The sequence below is a fragment of the Orcinus orca genome, chromosome 17 (genome assembly GCF_937001465.1).
Source record: "Orcinus orca chromosome 17, mOrcOrc1.1, whole genome shotgun sequence".
NCBI lineage: Eukaryota > Metazoa > Chordata > Mammalia > Artiodactyla > Delphinidae > Orcinus > Orcinus orca.
Window position 1 is genome coordinate 57,070,605 of NC_064575.1, and position 19,911 is coordinate 57,090,515.

Sequence of the window (19,911 nt, forward strand, 5' to 3'; positions counted from 1 at the left end):
TTTTTAACATCCTTACATTATCCAGAAAGATGATAAAAGTGCTAATTAATATTAGATAGTGAAAAATTAGTAATTTAGGCTGTAATCTATGGGATGACCACTAACATAATAGTTAAAGAGTACGTCAAACTTTAAGGCAAAAAATATTGTAAGAAAAGTTTCAATATACTGGGAAGATGTAATCTAAAACAATTAGTAGGTGTTCAGTTCTTAATTTGTATGAACCTAATATCACGGTCTCAAAATATAGTAAGCAAAGTAAGGAGACTTAGGAGGACCTGAATAACCCACAATCATAGTGGGAGATTTTAACAGTCTCTATCAGTAATTTAAAGAATAAGCATGCAGAAGCAAACCAATATGGATGTAGAAGATTTGAACAACACAATCAGCAGACTTAATCTCATGGATGTGGAGATAGGAGTGTGTGTATGTATGTATGCATATCCACACATACACACAAACACACATATAACACTACCCTACAGTACAGAATACACATTCTTTTCAAGCATGTATGGAGCATTTACTAAATTTATATGTGATTATAGAGCAAGTTTCAACGAATTTTATAGGTTTTAACTATTTAAGAGTATTTTCTTTCACCACAGTACAATTAAGCTAGAACTCAGTAACCAAAAGATAAAAATTTTAAATTGTCATAGATTGGCAAATTAAACAATATTCTCTAAATAGCAAAAGAAGAAATAGGGTAAAAGCCATAAAATATTTTGGATGGAATTATTAAAATACAATGTATCAAAACTTGTAGGATGCAGTCTAGATGGGAATTTCTTGTTTTAGATTACGTATGTTAAGATTTTGCTTCTGGTAATGATGGAGTAAAATCTAACTCCCTGCTCTTTCCAATATACCAGATAATTATATCTCAGGGAAAGTCATATATATTCATTTATTTATCAGATATTTATTGAACACCTACCGTATGTCATGCTTACTACTGTATTAGGTGCTTGGTGTATAGCATTGTTTCTCAGCCTCAGCAGTGTTGACATTTTGTGACATTGTTCTTTTTGGGGGGACTGTTGTGTGCATTGTTTAGCACTCAATGTTTAGCAGTATCCACAGCCTATACCCATTAGATGCCAGTAATACTCCTTCATTTTGATAACCAAAATTGTGCCTTGGTTTTCTCAGTTGTAAAATGGGGATAATAATGATACCTACTTTATAAGGTTGATGAATTAGGTAAGACAGTAAGTAAATATAAAGTCCTTAGAACAGTGCCTGGAATATGCTAGGCACTTGGTAAATGTTAACTGTTATTTTGATTGTCAAATATCTATGCATTTCTAAACTGTAATAATTTTTGTAAAGAAGAAAAATTGGACCTCTCCTTTCCATACTCCCAACCTAGATTCATGTTTGCTGGCAACTGTCTTTAAAAGGGTATTATAAAGTTACCATGTAAGAGAGGGTATTATAAAGTTACCAAGTAAGAGACTGGACTATGGAACAACTGTGATCACTTTCAACTCTCAATTACTGTGATTATATTTTCATATTGATAGAAAAGAATGATCAGTGTATTTCATTGTACTCTGGTACTTATATTTGTGAATACATGTTTTAATATTGGTTATTAAAATAATTTTAGAACTATTTTTATAATATTATTACAATATATTTTACAATTTTAAATTATTAAAGTGAATACTTTCAATTTGTTTGAAACTCTAAACTGCAGAAAACTGGTTTATTAGTTTTTTTGCTCTGAACTGCACTCCATGGCGAACTTTTGAAAATGGTAGTGCAGTTGCAAACTTAATTGTGATTAAATGTTTAATGAACTCTTTAACGGATTGAAAAACTACTGTTAGACAAATAAGTGTAGACTAACGTTTACTCCTGAAATCAATTAAGAAGGGATATATATTACTAGTTAAAAGTAATCTGTAATTGTATTTTGCATTGCTTTTAAATTGCAAAATGAGGAAAGTGTTTTTGGCTCCTGCTGTTTATGAAATAGCAGAAATAAATTTTAAAAATTTATTTAAAAATAGTTTTAATGTTTTATCACAAAAATCAAATTCACATATATGCTGTTCATTGGAGAAAATATTAGAATATAGTGATAAGCAAAAATATTGTCTTTCACTAAGAATTGTACCATTTTGCATTCTCACCATACCTTTAGAAAAATGCCTCTTTTTCTACAGCCAGACTGTATATATATATTTTTTTCCTTTGTCCACTTTTCTTAAAAAAAAAAAAAAATGGCTATAAGAATTGTGGCAGTTCTAGGTACAGTTCAAGTTGTAGCTTCAAAACATTAGTTCATTCAAATGTGATGCTTGCCTTGTGTCAGGCTCTTTGTTAGGCACTGAGAAGTTGTTGTGAACAAAGCAAGCGCGGTGTTTTATAGGTTACAGTTTAGTGGGAGAGATTTAAAAAGAAACTTTAAACTGTGCTAGATGCTGTGAAGGAGACAAAGATGCTCTGTGACTAGTAACAGAGATCTGGCTTAGCCTGGGTGATCAGGAAGGTTTTAGGACAGCCTTTTTAAGTATTGCAGAGCTAACTGACTTCTTTCGGATTCAGACTTGATTATTAATATTATTTTTGTTACTGTTAATGCTTCATTAGAACCATTCACCCAACTGAGCTAATTAGATACATATAAGCAAACTGTGGTATGGTCAAAATGTCAATTAAGATTGGATAGGTGGAGAGCAATGAAGTAGATATTTTCTAGATTCTTTAGGCTTAGGTAGAACTAATTTTTCTTTGAAAATTACTGTTTTAATCTTATAAAAACTGAGTGTGAGTATAGCATTTTGCTATGTTTACTGTCTTACTCAGTTTTAAGTTTTTTATTAGTGTTTTAGAGATTGATTTTTTTTTTAGAGATTTTATTTAAAATTGTTTAGATAGGAGTGGTATTTTAGCAGTTCAGTGCAATCTTTGTTACATGAAGTATAGATGAGAAGATTAACATTAGTGCAACATTTAAACTAAAACAGATACCATAAACTTGGTGGTAATGATGTGTTCAAGTGAAATGTCTTGATAAGCAAGTGAAAAATAGTTGGCACTCTATCTGAAATGAAGTGCATAAAAGTAAGTTTGTATATGAAAGAGTATCTTAATCTACTTCATGGTATATGTAAGGAATTCAGTAATTTAATACAAAAGACGACTCTGTCTTTTACTATGATTGTAGAAGTAGAGACACTGTGAAGATTAATGTTACATATTTCAGACTTGGTTTGGTTAATAATAATAATCTTCAAATATAGTTTTATTATAATCAGGTTAGATGTGTTGAAAGATATGGCCCTTAACTTACTTTTTAATACCTTCCTTTCAGCTGACAGTTACTTAGGTTTTGAATTGACTTCCAGTTAGGTTTTGAATTGACTTCCAGTTATTAATAGTGTTTCATACTGGTCAGTTCGTAAAGCAAGCAGGAAGGAAGTACATTTACTTATTTTGATACTCGGTTGTATTTTAGAGTAGAGAATCCTACGTAGCAAGCTGTATTACTGGTGAATCCAGTAGATATCTGCCCAGTGAGCTCTATTTAGCGGTCCTTGACATTACTGTGAAAGGAAAATGAATTTAATAGAGTTTTGCATCTTTTTTTTTTTCAGACACTGGCCAAAAGAAGACCCTAGACAAGAAAGATGGGAGGAGAATGTCTTTTCAGAAACCCAAAGGGACTACTGCATATACTGTAAGTTATTTGTTTTGAAAAAGCTGATATCTCTTTGTGATAGTCTTATTTGAGACATTCTTTGTTTACGCTGTAAATAAGACAGAGGTTCCTAATTGCCTTATTTTAAAAATCTGTACACCACTTTCGATAACTGCTTTACTAATAATAATGATACTTCAGTTCTTAACTGTATTTTAGGATTTTTTTTCCTTAAAGGAAAATTTTATTAAGTGTGATATAACGATAATTATTCTAGCAAATTTAACAAAATGATAATTTACTTGGAGTTAAAGTTCCTGTGGTACAATAATTTTTTATTAGGTTAGACTTTTAAGGAAATATTTACGTTTTTAGAAATGTGATCTTCATTATATTCCCAGCAGTGCTAACGGTAATGAAAATGGCAGATAGAATACGGAAAAAACAAGTTGCTATTAATTTTCCAGAATAACCTCTCACATTAGATTATTTACACTGATTTATGGCTAAGTTTCTATGTTCTTGAAATGACCCTCAAATTTCCTTGCAGTCAGCTTTTCATATTTCTGGTTACTATGGAAAACTGAAGTGAGAAATGTACTTTAGTCTGTGATATGCTGCTTCTTTGATTGAATGTAAATGTTGTTAGATAATTTTAACATGTTAAAAATCTGTTATTTTAACTGAGCTTAATTTTGTGTTATTTTGTGTTTTTCTAATATGTTATTGTAACTGTATTAAGAAGAAAATAGCAAGTTGAAACAATTTATACATTTGTGTCATCATGAAGTCTTCCAATCTTGGTTTGAGTCTTGATTATTTTTCATAAATTCTAAAAATTGAACCAATTATCAAAACCTTGAGTTATACTTTATTTTCATATACTGTATAATTGACAATTTGAGATTTTAAGTATTTTAAAAAGGTTTGAAACCAGATAATTTAAGGTAGAATTATATTTACTACTATCAAAAGAATCTCCTCTTAAGCATATTATAAACTCGAGTGTGCTTGTACCTTCTCTGCATGATTGAGAAATTGAGAATATAAATTCAGACAGTAAAATATTGAGTAATGTAGTTTGATGTATTCATTAGTGTTTATTAAGACATAAGACTGTAGGCATAAGGCATAAGATGTTATCTACATATGTAATCCTGTGGTTTTGAAGAACTACACAAGTTTAGTTGGTTTTGAATTCAGGAGTTTACCAATTTTTTTCTTGTAATTCAATAAAACTTGTGTTATCGGTAGCAAATTTAAATTAAGAACCATTATTTTGGGCAAAGGTTAATTGAAACTTGGCCATTTGTATCCTTGGGTTCTGCATCAATGGATTCAACCAACCATGGATAGAAATATTTGGGGAAAAAAAATTCCAGAAAGTTCCAAAAAGCAAAACTTGAATTTCCCTTACTGGCCACTATTTACATACATTGTATTAGGTATTATAAGTAATCTAGAGATGATTTAATGTATATGGAGGATGTGTGTAGGTTATATGCAAATAACTATGCCATTTTATATAAGGGACTTAAGCACCCATGGATTTTGATATCTGCGGGGATCCTGGAACAAATCCCCTGGGATACTGAGGAATTACTGTATATTTTTTCTTATGTTATAAATGACCTTTGGGAAATAATCAGTTACTGATAAGAAAAGTCATAAAACATCCTCTAGGAGATCTTTGTTTTCATTTTTTATCCCTTTGTTTATTCCCGATGCCATATCCTAAAGATAGAAACACATGTGTTTCTAAAACTAAGATATTACTGTCTTCTATTCTTACTATAATTTGTAAAATCTTCATATAATATCTTTATATAAGGTACATAACATGATTTTTGTATTTGGGAAAAATATATTTTTCTATATTTCTTTTGAAATCTTTCAATATTACAGTGTACTCTCAACATTTACTTATTCTAAAATATTTATGGTTTAGCTTACATGTATTTTCGGACCACCTAAATATAGTATAAATTAGTCATTGGACCTTAGGAAGCTTTAAAGTTAGAATCATACATAAAAAAAAAATCATACATATGTATTACGTATGTGTTTATATATGCACATACATGCACAGTTTTTAACTATAAAATTACTTTCAGTAGGATCAACAAATAGACCTTGAAAATGCCATACATAACCATTTTCTTCCTAGTTAATTTAATATCCCTGTACCATTCTACCGAAAGCCTTGTCTAAGGTCACTAATGATTTTCTAATTATCAAACCTGGTGGCTTTTTCTTTGTTGTTGCATACCACTCACTGTTCCTTCTTTCTTGTTTTACTTTCCTTCTCAATGTTCTTTAATGTATCTTTCAGTGACGATCTGTGAATGGATAATCAGGCAGTGTCTGAAAAGTCTTCATTGCACCCTCATTCCTGGTAGTTGAGCTGCCTATAGATTATTAGGTTAACAGTTATTTTCTGTCAGCACTTTTTTTTTTTTTTTTTTTCCCCGGATGCACAGGCTCAGCGGCCATGGCTCACGGGCCCAGCCGCTCTGCAGCATGTGGGATCTTCCCGGACCGGGGCACGAACCCGTGTCCCCTGCATCGGCAGGCGGACTCTCAACCACTGAGCCACCAGGGAAGCCCTCTGTCAGCACTTTGAATGTAGTTATCTATTATCTTATGCCCTTCTGTTGCCTTTTTATTTTTGTTCATTTCTAGGCAGTCTTCTTTTTTTAGATTGTTTTTTGAAGTTTACTTCTTGTCCTTACAGTTCTATAGTGCCACTGTGATAAGTCTAGATTCAGACAAATTTTTATCTTATTGTGTTTCTTCACTCTAAGGAATCATGCCATTCATAAATTCTGGAAAATTATCAGCCATTATTTCTTTGATTATATACTCTCCTTTCTCAATTTATTCTTGAAACTAATTGTACTACATTTTGCTATCATTATGCTTCATTGCCCTGTTCTTGCTAACATTTTGACTGTATCTTACACCTCTTTCACTGGTTGTTCTGCTCTTGTTGATTCCAAATGTGAGTGGTTCCTTGTATCTTTTCACTTTCCCATTTACATTCTGCAACTTGGAGAACTTAAGAACTTTACTATATGAAGTAAGACCCAAACTTTTTTCTATTTCTGCCTTTCTAGATGCTTACATTTCCTGTCACCACTTCATATTTAACAAATTATAGCAAACCTTTCACCAATTTTTTTCTTCATTCTTGCCTAATGCTTTATTTTCTTGTTTCCATTTTCCTTCAATCTGTTGTTCATCCAGGTTGGAATTTTTGGATTTAGCATCAGTTGATCATTAATGTTTGCACCTCTGACGTAATACAACTACTGCTCTATTACAACTTCATTCAATCCATTCCTGTTTTCTCTTGAGTCTTATCTGAAAATCTTATACCTTTATCTCTTTCTTTACATTTGTATGACCTTAAGGATGATCTGCTGCTGTAGTATTACATTGGTTTTTCTGCATCCATTCTCTTGTGTCATTAATCATAGACCTGTAGCCATTAATCTAAGATGCCACTCGGCCATGTAACTTCCTTGCTTCATATTGGTGTTTTTATTACTTTCATTACCACAACTGATAGGATCATTGTGAAGATGAAATGTGTGTTAATTAATAAGAACTTTGTAAACTTCCAGATGTTTCTGCAAAGTAAAATTGGTTTATAGAGAGCTTTTACATACATTATCTCAATAAGGTAGGTGACACACCATCTCATTTCATAGATGAGAAAGTTTGCATGGAAGAAGAGAGCAGGGCTAGATTATTAGTCTGTGTCTTTGGCATCAATTTGGTTTTACAAAACCATTAAAGAAAAAATATATATTTATTGTTGTTTTTTTTTTTTTTTTACCCCCACATACATATCTACTTTTCCTGATTTTCGAAGTCTTTTACAGTCTAATTCAAAGTGCCTAATTCAGTCTCATCCTTTTTTTGAGATTTGGCTCTACTTACCTTCCTAAAATCCTAAATTCATGAGTGTACCCTGGATGGTTTAGGAGGAAGAGATAGTATCCCACAAATGTGTTTTGTTCTTTTCTGTCTCCTAATATGTCAGTTCTATTCTCTTCATTTTGAATGTTCTTCCCTACTCTCTACTTCTCAAATTCCTACCCGTTCTTCAAGATAGCTTTAAATCTTTTCCATAAAGTCTTTCTTGGACAATTTGGAGCAAATATGTTGCTCTGTCTGCTCAGAGCTTCTTTTGCATTTGTTGTTTCACTTAAATTGCTCTTTATCCTTTATATAACCTTTTTTGTCTTTCTTATTTTCTAACTAGATTGTAAATCCCATATGCACTAAAACCACTTCATTGGACTTCATCATTCTCTACAGAGATGCTTTATGTATAGAGAACTCTAAAGGAATACATTGATCAAATGACTTTCTTTCAGGATAATTGACAATTAATTCCCATGATTTAAGATTTCTATAAATATGATCATTAAAATATACTAATTCAAAAACATATTCCTCAGCTTTGGTTCAAATATATTTTCTAATTTATCTATTTAAATGGAAGATTATGTAAAGATCATTAGAAACAGCACTTTAAGTTTAATACAGGCATACTTTGCTAAAGTAAAATTAGCTTCTAGAAGTTACATATGTTTTACAAACTATTTATATTGTTTTAAAATCTTTGTAAAATAAAAATCACTTGTTTGTGTTTTGAAAATTATATTTTGTATTTTGAAATTGCTTGAAGTAGAGGCCTACATGTAATTGTGATGTATTATGATAAAGCATATACTCTGTATCATAATAGGTAGAGATCAGTTGCTAACAAACACAAAATTTGTCAAGTTATCCTGTCTCTAAAGATGGAAATACCAGTTATTAGTCAAATGTAAAATTGGTCCATAGACATATTAATGATCATTAAACCTCATCGTTTAGTTTTTCTGTTTTAACAAATTATTTTTTTTTTCTCTTAAACAGGTTGAATCAAGGGATTCTTTGAATAGTATAGCCCTGAAATTTGATACAACGCCCAACGAACTTGTTCAGCTAAATAAGTTATTCTCCCGAGCAGTTGTTACTGGACAGGTATCTTTTTTTTAATGCATTGATGGTTAGAAGCATCAGTTTTAAGACAGAAAGTATCCATTGCAATACGGTTAATTTAAGAAGAGTAATTTTATGCACACTTTGAACAAATCACATTGGTTCTAGAAGAGAAAATTAAATGTCACTTATATCCATGTGAATTTTTCTTAATACATATTGAAAATAACTGTTGTCTTTTCAAATATAGTTTTAAAGAGCTTTAAAAAATATTCAAAGCAGTACATGTACCTGATAAAAAATTCAAACTTTTTTAAAGGTAGTTTATCTCAGACTTACAGTTTCCTTTTCCAGAAGCAACCACAGTTACCAATATGTATCCCCTTCCAAAAATATTCTAGCCTTTCTTTCTTCTTTAAAAAAAATAAATAACTTTGATTCTGGAAAAATGTTCTGTTGAAGCATAACTCAATCTCAGACTTTTTCATGTATGTAAAGTATTGCACTCTATTAATATATAGGCATGCCTTGGAAATATTGTGGATTTGGTTCCAGACCACTGCAGTAAAGCAGATATCACAATAAAGCGAGTCATAGAATTATTTGGTTTCCTAGTGTGTATAAAAGTTATATTTACACTACACTGTAGTCTGCTAAGTGTGCAATAGCATTATGTCCAAAAAAAGTACATACCTTGGGTTTCCCTGGTGGCGCAGCGGTTGAGAGTCCGCCTGCTGATGCAGGGGACATGGGTTCGTGCCCCGGTCCAGGAGGATCCCACATGCCACGGAGCGGCTGGGCCCGTGAGCCATGGCCCCTGAGCCTGCGCGTCCGGAGCCTGTGGTCCGCAATGGAAGAGGCCACAACAGTGAGAGGCCCACGTACCGCAAAAAAAAAAAAAAAAAAAAAAAAAAAGTATATACCTTAATTTAAAAGTACTTTATTGCTAAAAAATGGTAACCATCATCTGAGCTTTCAGAGAGTCATAATCTTTTTGCAGCAGTCACTGATCACAGATCACCATAACAAATATAATAATAATGAAAAGTTTGAAATATTGGAAGAATCACCAAAATGTAACCCAGAGACAGGAAGTGAGCAAATGCAGTTGAAAAATGGCACTGATAGACTTGCTTGACACAGGGTTGCCACAATCTTTCAGTTTGTAAAATACGCAATATCTGTGAAGTCCAATAAGGTGACACAGTAGAACGAGGTGTGCCTGTATTATGGTTTAACCAAGCACAGTAGGCTTTAGACTTTCTAATTTTGGTATGTAAACATTGCTCTAGGAAACATTCTTGTTTGTTTCTCTTTTTCTTTATATGCACGTATATCTATAAAGTCAAGTCCTAGAAGTAAAATGGCTCAGTTAAAGGATATGTGCATTTTAAGCTTTGCTGGCTGTTGACAAATTGTCCTTTAAGGGGAACACCCATAATTTTTAAGAATTACTGTTTCCCCTCACTGTTGCCCACAGTTTGTGTTATCAAACTTATCTAAATTAAATATCTTTTTTAAAATTTTGTTACAGTTATTTCGGTAATAAACATTGTTTTAATCTGAAGGTTTTAATTTTTAAAATTTATTTCTGAAGGTCATTGTTAATGGTGCTCGCTTAGAGAATACCATCTGATTATTAATATTTTAGTTTGACTAAATCTTTATGTGAATATTTTCTTCCAGGTTTTATATGTTCCTGATCCTGAATATGTCTCCAGTGTTGAGAGCTCCCCGTCTCTAAGCCCCATAAGTCCTTTGTCACCAACATCATCCGAGGCTGAACTTGATAAGACCACTGTAAGTTTCCCTTCTTTTCAAAGCTATCAAGAAATGTCACTGTATTTGTATATATCACCATTTTTTTAATCCTACTTTGCCTATGGCTTGAACGAAATTTTACCTTTTTAGGTTGTTAATTAAATTTGTAAATCCCGGTTTTTAAAGTGAAACATTCTTATTAAATCAGACAGTTTAAATTGATTATTGTTGGTGGTAGTAGTAATCCAAAGATATTCATCAGCCGTTTTATGAATATCATATAATAATTTAACTAAGAAAGGAATTTTACTTAACAAACATGAGTATATCATGATAGGAAGTCCATGTCCAATTTGATTTTTTTTTTTTTTTTTGCGGTACGTGGGCCTCTCACTGTTGTGGGGCTCCGGACGCGCAGGCTCAGCGGCCATGGCTCACGGGCCCAGCCGCTCCACGGCATGTGGGATCTTCCCGGACCGGGGCACGAACCCGTGTCCCCTGCATCGGCAGGCAGACTCTCAACCACTGTGCCACGAGGGAAGCCCCCAATTTGATTTTTATTTGAGTTTCTGTGAATGTTTATATAATACTTAAAACTCTTGAGTTCATTATTGGCACACTTTAAAAAAATAATTTATGGGGACTTCCCTGGCAATCCAGTGGTTAAGACTACGCACTTCCACTGCAGGGGGCGTGGGTTCGATCCCTGGTTGGGGAACTAAGATCCCACATGCTGCACAGCACTGCCAAAGAAAAAAAAAAATTATTATCTTAGTTGTTCTTCAGAATATTAATTTGGAGTAACTAATAGTATATTAATTTATCTAGCATTTTAAAGGAATAGATGTTCTATATGTTACATTTTACAAATGAATTCCAAGGAAAAAAACTTTAATAATTTTGATTAAAATTCCTCCAACAGGAATTATGTTTTTTGTGCCTTTCCTGTGTAAATGAATACTAATCATAATTTCCCATTTTCATAATGACCCAATGATTATGTTTACATGTAAAAGGTTATTTCTCCATTAACTGGCTAGACTCCTGTGAGAGATTCTTCTGTGTTGCTATGCTGATTTTAGGAGACATCCTTTTCTCTGCCCCAATTTGCACTCAAGTTTAGGATACCAAATGGCACACTGGTAACAAAACACAAATTATTAATGTTAATTTGCCTATAAATTATTAGGAATTATTAGTTTCTAAGCTGTAGTATTAGACTAGTTCCACTTCTCTCATGGAGTAAAGGACATGATATTATTAATAAGTATTTGTCTCCTTGCCTAGGGACTTTTTTCTGTGTGTTTGTGGTGAGAGAGAGAGAGAGGGAGGGAGGGAGAAAGGGGGTCTTTTTCAAATGTTTTATTTGCTGGCTATCTTGTAAAAATGACAACTACTTTAGAATACAGCTACATGAAAGGAATGTATTACATTTATTCTCATCATTGACGAAAATGGAAGTCAGTTTCTAATGATACTGGACCAAACAGTTACTGGACCTTTTTGAACATGGCCATGCCATTGTCCCATGGGACTTAACAGATATATTCATAAGGGGCAGTGACAAAGGAGAGCAGTGTAGCCTTCAGTTAATTTAGCTTGTGTTCCATGCCCTAAAGCAAAATTGTGAAAAGCTAGACTACTTACCTGAATTAGGATTCCAGTGTGGATAGTCTGAGTCCAGAGCCCATGGTTTTTTACTAGCACTTTATAGCTGGAAATTGATAGCTCAGAAACTACTATCGATCAGTAAATAATTGGACCCAACCCAAAAAGATAAGTAATATTCAATCATTGTGAGTGTAGTAAAACCTGTCACTTTTGCACTATCATTTTGTAAAATTTTTTTAATCTAACATTCTTTTGTAAATATAAAAACCTCTTTTGTTTATCTCCTTTGATTTCTCCTCTCTGCATCTTAAATTTATTTATTATGCTAATGCCATTTTAGGCTAGAACTACTAGTGTGATATATTTAGGATGGAATTCAGAGAAAAAAGAATTTTAAATAAATAATATGGAAAAGTGAAATGGTTTTAAATAGTTTTTAATTTTGGCTTATGTTACTATACTCCACTGAAAGATGGGCTAGCAGATAGTTGTATTCTCTTTAATATAAAACACTCTTTAGTATACTCTAATAAGTCTAAAAGATAATAAGAAAAGTAGAGTACTTATAATGTGGTAAGAAAATATAATTTTGAAATTATATTTCATGGTAGTAAGAAAATATAATTTTGAAAAAAATACTACTAAGAGATTCTATGGAAGGCCTAGAAGGTCTTACAGGAGAAAATATATAAAGCATTAATAGAGTTTAGGCACATTAAAAGCTTCTTTTTAAGCATAGGCAATTATTCTGCTACAGTTACTATTAACATTGAAAAAGTACTTACTATGCATTTATTAATGAGGAAACTAAGGCATAGAGAGAATGAGTAATGTACACAAGGTCACATACTTAATGAGTGGTAGAGCTGAGATTTAAACCCTGACAGTCTACATCCAGGTTTTGTGTTATATTCTTAACCACTTTTTGAACTAATTGATGAAAGGGTAAGGATTAGCAGTACAGATTCTCTGTGACTGAGACATACAATCTAAAACTAAAATATATGTGTCCTAAATTGTAGAAACTAGAAAGTTTGTAGTAAAGAGTTATGTGGAAGTAATGTAGCAAATTTTTGCTTACCAAAGCAAAAATAAAAGTAAAGCAGATAATCGGAAGTATTGCTTAAAATGATTAAAAGGTGAACAAAAGCATTGCTTTTTTTCCCTCAATATTTAAGATTATCTGGACTTTTAAATATGTTGTTCTTCTGTTTATGTAACTTAAAAAATTATTATTTGCCTGTATTAATTTCCTGGGATTGCTGTAACAAAGGATTACAGAATGGGTGGTCTAAATCAGAAACTTACCTCACAGTTCTGGAGGCTAGATGTCTGGAATCAAGATGTTGGCAAGCACCTTGTGGGGGAGGATCCTTCCTTGCCTCTTCTAGCATCGGGTGTTGGCCCACAATCCTTGTCATTCCTTGTCTTGTTGGACAGATTACTCCAGTTTCTGCCTTTGTAGTCACATGGCTGTCTTCTCCTTGTGTGTTTGTGTCTTCACATAGTGGTCTCCTCTTCAGATAAGGAAACCAATTAAATTGGATTAAGGGTCCACTCTACTCCTCCTGTGTGACTTCAGCTTAACTCACTTCATCTGTGAAAAGCTGATTTCCAAATAAGGTTGCATTCTGAGGTAGGGGGTTAGGACTTCAGCATATCTTCTTGGGTGACACAGTGAAGTGTCATAATGTTGCCTTTTATAAAATTTCAAGAGAACCACATTGTTTAGTCAGGGAACTTTAGAAGGTTTTCTAACTCTAGTCAAATAAGATTTTTTTAAAAAAGACATTCAGTGACTATTCTCTTTACATATAGATGAGAAAATGTATAAAAGAGTGATGTTAATTTCTTACAGGGTTTTGGGGATCTTGAGAATATTTGTGAAATCTAATAAAATAAACCTCCCTCTATTTTAATTATACTAATCACATAATTCATTGACATCCTGAACTTATATACCTGAAAACAGACATTAAAGTAATAGCACACATGCAAGAAGTTAAAAAAATTTTAGTTAGAAATATCAATATAGTTTGAAGAGATTAAATATAGCATATGCTTCAAAAATTGTTCTCACATATGCCATCCTTAAACTAGTCACAAGCATTCCTCTCCCCTCTTTCCCTTCTTCCTTACTTCCACCTCCTTCCTCTCTCTCTCTGTGTATAATATTATATATTTAAACTTAAAATAAATTTTAAATCACTAAAATATATAATATATAAAATATATTTTATCTGATATATAATATATAAATTATGATTTTAAATTTCATGCTTTTAAACCTAAATTTTCATATGTAAGTATATATACTTTATTATATAATAAACATAAGTTTATATATTACATATTATATTAAAATAAAGTTAAACAACTATAAATGCCGTATGTATAAATAACACATGGATTATATGTTACCTATATATTGTATAATATAATTTAGCTTTGGTGCTTTTAAACTTAAATACCAACAGTTTATTAGGGGATTATAATTTTTTAATATGTACTTTTTAAATGGTGGTGCTATAATTATACCTTAGTCTTACATTCTTAGAACAAAATTTTATATTTGAAATATGTGAAAACATAAAACGTCATAGTACGACTTTGTATTTATATAGATTTTTAGGAAAGCATTTCTTTATATAGAAGAAATCTCTGTATTTGTAATATCACAAATAAATAGTTAAATTACTGGGTGAGAGTTTTCTTCTAGATTCTGAAAGCAAGCATTGTTCTCATAATTAGAATTTAAAAATTGATCCTTCTTTGCTTTTTAACCTGGTTGCTAAAAAGCTCAGTGCCAGGTCCAAAACTCCAAGTACAACACTTAAAATTGCATTTTATTTTTTCTTCACTCTGATATTTTTATTTTTTATTTGTGTTGTATTTTATTCTGTATGTTTGTTTTAAGAGCCTCAAATTCTTAAGTGGAGTTTAAATAAATTCTGAGAGTGATAGTTAAACATAACAATTTATAGGAAGTAAATGGTACCCATCATATTTATTGGATTGAGTGAAGAAACATAATATTCACTACTTTAAAAATAAACATTTTATTTTAGATTATATATTATATATGTTTGTATGAAATAAATATAAATGTTGGTATTTCTGTGCCTGTATGGTTTTTCCTTCTCAAATTTTGTATGCCTTACCTACATGTTACCAGAGAACATTTCTACGTATTTTCAATCACTAAAGAACAAAAACTCCATAAAGCCAAGGCAGCATGGGAAAAGGAGAGTTTGGAGTTGCTAATTAGCTTATGGTAATGATTTATAATAATACTCTACAAATTATATAATATTTAATCATATTGTACAAAAAAGATGACCATAAGTCAACTTTTTTGGGTCACTTGCCATAGCATTGCTTTCCTTTTGCACATTTGAACAATTGAGGTGACAATTGAGGCTTGATAAATAAATGTTTATAATCCTGTATTTTTAAGGACCTTTCCATCCCTAGTGGCTAAAACAAAATTGCACAAAGAAGCTTCAGAAAGCACTCAAATAAGCTTATTCAAATCACCTTATTAAGAAACAGAATCTGTAAATTCACAGAGATACGGAGATACTGATACTTTGGATCCATGTACATGTATGTAAGTTAAAATGAGGTCTGATTATGATTTCTCTAAACAACTTTGATCTCTTTTAAAGAAATACTCTTTTATGCTATACTTTGAGCATTCGTTAAGCTAATCTCATGTATTCTTTTTAATAGGATTACTTTGACAAGTTGGGATTGCTATTGATACTGAGTTGTAGAATTTGAGGCTTTGAAGGAACCTCAGAGATCTTGTTCTATGAGGTATATGTTTAAGGAAAATATTTGACAATGTACCCTGATACAGTTTCTGTGAATAATATGGTTATTTAGTAGATACTGTTGTCACCTGATTTGGGAGTAACTGAACAGTCATAGACAAAATTTGTGTATTGCTTTGTGCCAGTTTGCAGGGGGCCCTGTGATAGCTCTGTATTGGCTTTTTTTTTCCCCTCTGCACACAATCTTTTAGAAGAATGTTTGAAATGGAAAGCATATAGTAGTGCAGTTAAGCTCACTAGTTCATGTGTTGGCAACATGGGTTTTCATCTCAGCTTCATCTTACTCATTGGGCAAGTTACTGAATTTGGACAAGCATACGTTTCCTTAAAAATTAAGGTAATAGTATATACCTTATGAATGATTTGAAAGTGAAATGGTCTTTATAATATACTTAAATATAAAGATATTCATAAATATCAATTAATATTATTAATGTCCCTTATTTAATTATCTGTGCTAAATGAATTTATATATGATATAAAACTCTTAGATACAGTAACTACCAGAGACAACAGGATGAATGTAAAGTTATTAGTTTGTATCACAAAATGAAAAGATTGATAATAATGCTATAACAGTATCATGCAGCTGTTAAAATATAATTCCATTTTAGGTTTTTTAAAAATATAATTATATCAGATGTAGCTGTTTTGCAGTGTTCTGAACTGGTCTACCTTCAAAAAATGTCTGTTGAGTATCTGCCCAAGTGCTTGGGATTCAGCCCTATATTTTAGGAAGGGTATATGAAATTTAGAAAGGAAGTCTACAAATTCTGTCCTATATAGGACAGAATTTAAGGAATTAGATGCATTTATTAGAGTAGAAAAAGTCATGTTAAAATTTGATAGTTCTTTTCAAGTATCTCAAAGTCTGTGAGACTGAAGAGGAAGCAGTCTTGTTTATTATTTCAAAAGGGCAAATAATAACTATTAGGTATTAATTACAGAGTGGCAGATTTTAGTTCAAAGCTCTGAAGAACCTTGCTACTATGAAAACTATTATATAAGGCATTGTGCATTTACTTATAAGGTATGAAATGCCTCTGTGGAGGTATTTAAAACAAAGATTAAAAGGCATCTGTCTAACCTTCCTACATTTGTACAGAATAGTGAACTTTGGGAAAACTATGAGTTCTGTGAACTTGGATAGAAAAAATTTTAAGTGAAATCTAGCATTTTTAAAGATTAAGAATATAAGCAGCAAACTATAGAAAAGCACCAGGAATACCTGTGACTTTGTCTCCAATAGAACTCACATATTTTCAGTTCTTTTTTTTTTTTTTTTTTTAATGGTACGCGGGCCTCTCACTGTTGTGGCCCCTTCCGCTGCGGAGCACAGGCTCCAGACGCGCAGGCTCAGCGGCCATGGCTCACGGGCCCAGCCGCTCCGCGGCATGTGGGATCTTCCCAGACCGGGGCACGAACCTGTGTCCCCTGCATCGGCAGGCGGACTCTCAACCACTGCGCCACCAGGGAAGCCCTAGAACTCACATATTTTCAAATCCATTTAGAGTTGTTGTAGATATCACAGAATGTTGTTTATGGCCATGTACTTCAAAATTATCGTTATGAGTCATCACTAGATCTTGTTATTTAATGTATTAATAAAGAAGTGTATATATCTATAAATAAAAATATCTCTGATTAAAAAGTGTTTTGATAATTGTTTTGATATAATTGTTTTTCTTTGTAATTCTATATTTTGAGTATTAAAAAAAAACATTCTGAAAAGGAGGTCTATAGGCTTCACTGTGGGAATGGTCCATGGCATCAAAAAAGTTAAAAACCTATGATCTAACTAATTAATACTTTGTAAAATGGTACTGATAAATTCTTTATAGCTTGAGATTTTAACAGGCTCTTCAATGAATGGATTCTGCTGAATTCCTAGGTTTCACAGACAAGCACTCACCTTTTCTCTGCTCCCAGCACCTGAGGGATATATTAAATGATCAGGACCAGTGATTTGATTCAGGAGCAACTGAATGTGTATGTGTGTGTATACACACACACACACACACACACAAACACATATGTATTATAACCAGTATATATATATTCCCATTAAAAAAATAATTGAAAAATGTAAGTTTAAGCTGTATTAAGATCTTTACCAAATGTAAAAGAAGTGACATTCTTTCCCATATTTTTTTTTTTTTTTTTTTTGCGGTACGCGGGCCTCTCGCTGTTGTGGCCTCTCCTGTTGCGGAGCACAGGCTCCGGGCATGCAGGCTCAGCGGCCATGGCTCACGGGCCCAGCCACTCCGCGGCATGTGGGATCCTCCCGGACCGGGGCACGAACCCATGTCCCCTGCATCGGCAGGCGGACTCTCAACCACTGCGCCACCAGGGAAGCCATCTTTCCCATATTTTTTTACATAAAAACGTTTTGAGCTGTTCTACAGAATGTGATGAGAAGGAAGAACACTTACTGGGGAGAGCTATGCATTTGCATTTAACAATGTGCTTAGTTTTATTTAGTTCTCTGAAGTGTCTTTATCTTTTTTTTTTTTTTAAAGAATCCTGATGTAGTCCACCCGAAAGAAGAAACTCTCTCATCTGCTTTTACTGGTATTCGACCTGCACGAGTTGTATCTTCCACTTCTGAGGAGGAAGAAGCATTTACTGAGAAATTTCTTAAAATTAATTGCAGATATATTACCAGTGGCAAGGTAATGGATAAAACTTTAGAAAAAACTTTTAATCATTTTTTATTTATTACTAAAATATGACAGTTTTGCATTTACATTTTTAGTCATCAGCATCAGCACATGATGATCAATTTAAAATAATCTTGTGAAATAGGCAGTCCTATTCCTTCTTCACAGGAAAAAAAAAAAAAACTTTCAGAAAAGGTTAATGAGTCCAGGGTTTCTCTGTCCTGGCTAGAATTCAAACCCAGTTTGAATCTGTGTTTTATCTACCACAGGTTGCTGCTTTTCTAAAACAGAGAACTTCTAGTCTGCAGAGGGAATTATAGTAAAGTACAGTAGTCAAAATAAACTCCAGGTGTTGCTAAGAAAGTAATTATAGTATGATACCCACTTGAGAAGTCACACGTGGGAACCATTTCTTCATAGTCGTAATTCATAAATTATGGGTATTTGAAATAGGTGTTTAGTGCTATAAATTTCCCTCTATGTACTGTTTTAACTGAATCCACAGTCTTGATATGTTGTATTTTCATTTTCTTTCAGTTCATAATACTTTCTCTTTATTTCTTTTTTGGCCCATGGAATATTTAGAAGTTTCTTAGTTTCCAAATATTTGGTATTTTTCAAGATATCTTTCTGTTACTGATTTCTAATGTTTTTCCATGTGGTTAGAGAACATACTACTATTTGTAGGCTTAACGTTTAATGGTGCAGAATGTATTATATCTTGATACGTGTTACATGTGCACTTGGAAAGAATGTGTATTCTGCTGTTGTTGGGAGAAATAGTTTATAAATGTCAATTAAATCAAGTTGAGTGTTACTATTGATCTTCTGTCTTTTTGTTCTATCAATTATTGACAGAAGGATGTTGAAATACCTCTATAATTGTGGATTTGTCTATTTCCCCTTCTAGTTCTATCAGTTTTTTTGTGTGTATTTTGAAACTCTGTGGTTAGGTATAAAAATGTTTTGGATTCTTATATTGTCTTGATGAATGGACTTGTTTAATTATGAAAGACTATTCTTGGTAAAACTCTTTGCTATGAAGTCTGCTTTGATGGATACAAATGTAGTCACTTAGCTTCTGTTCAGTTAGTGTTAACTTGATTTATCTCTTCCATTTTTTTACTTTGAGACTGTGTCTTACACTTAAAGTGGGTTTCCATAGTTTACATCAGAACTCACTCTTTGTGTCATACACTCTATGGGTTTTGAGAAATGTATGATGACATGTATCCACTATTACAGTATCATGCAAAATAGTTTCATTGTCTCCCAAATCCTCTGTGCTCTGTCTGTTCATCCATCCCTTCCTCTGGACCCGTGGAAACTACTGATCTTTTTTCTGTCTCCATAGTTTTGCCTTTTACAGAGTGTCATGCAGTTAGAA

The 19,911-nt window shown here is 32.5% G+C and overlaps 1 protein-coding gene across 7 annotated transcripts in view; it reads left to right on the forward strand.

The window, feature by feature from the left end:
* Positions 1-19,911, forward strand: part of OXR1 (oxidation resistance 1) — an 874,541-nt gene that overhangs the window by 786,996 nt on the left and 67,634 nt on the right. For 6 of the 7 annotated variants that reach the window (XM_004282931.4, XM_004282933.4, XM_033411249.2 and 3 more), the window contains 4 exons: positions 3,615-3,697; positions 8,591-8,698; positions 10,343-10,456; positions 18,384-18,536. In XM_004282931.4, coding sequence (XP_004282979.3) covers positions 3,615-3,697; positions 8,591-8,698; positions 10,343-10,456; positions 18,384-18,536 — 458 coding nt within the window. The remainder of the gene's footprint in view (positions 1-3,614; positions 3,698-8,590; positions 8,699-10,342; positions 10,457-18,383; positions 18,537-19,911) is intronic. The other variant, XM_049700414.1, reaches the window with a different exon arrangement.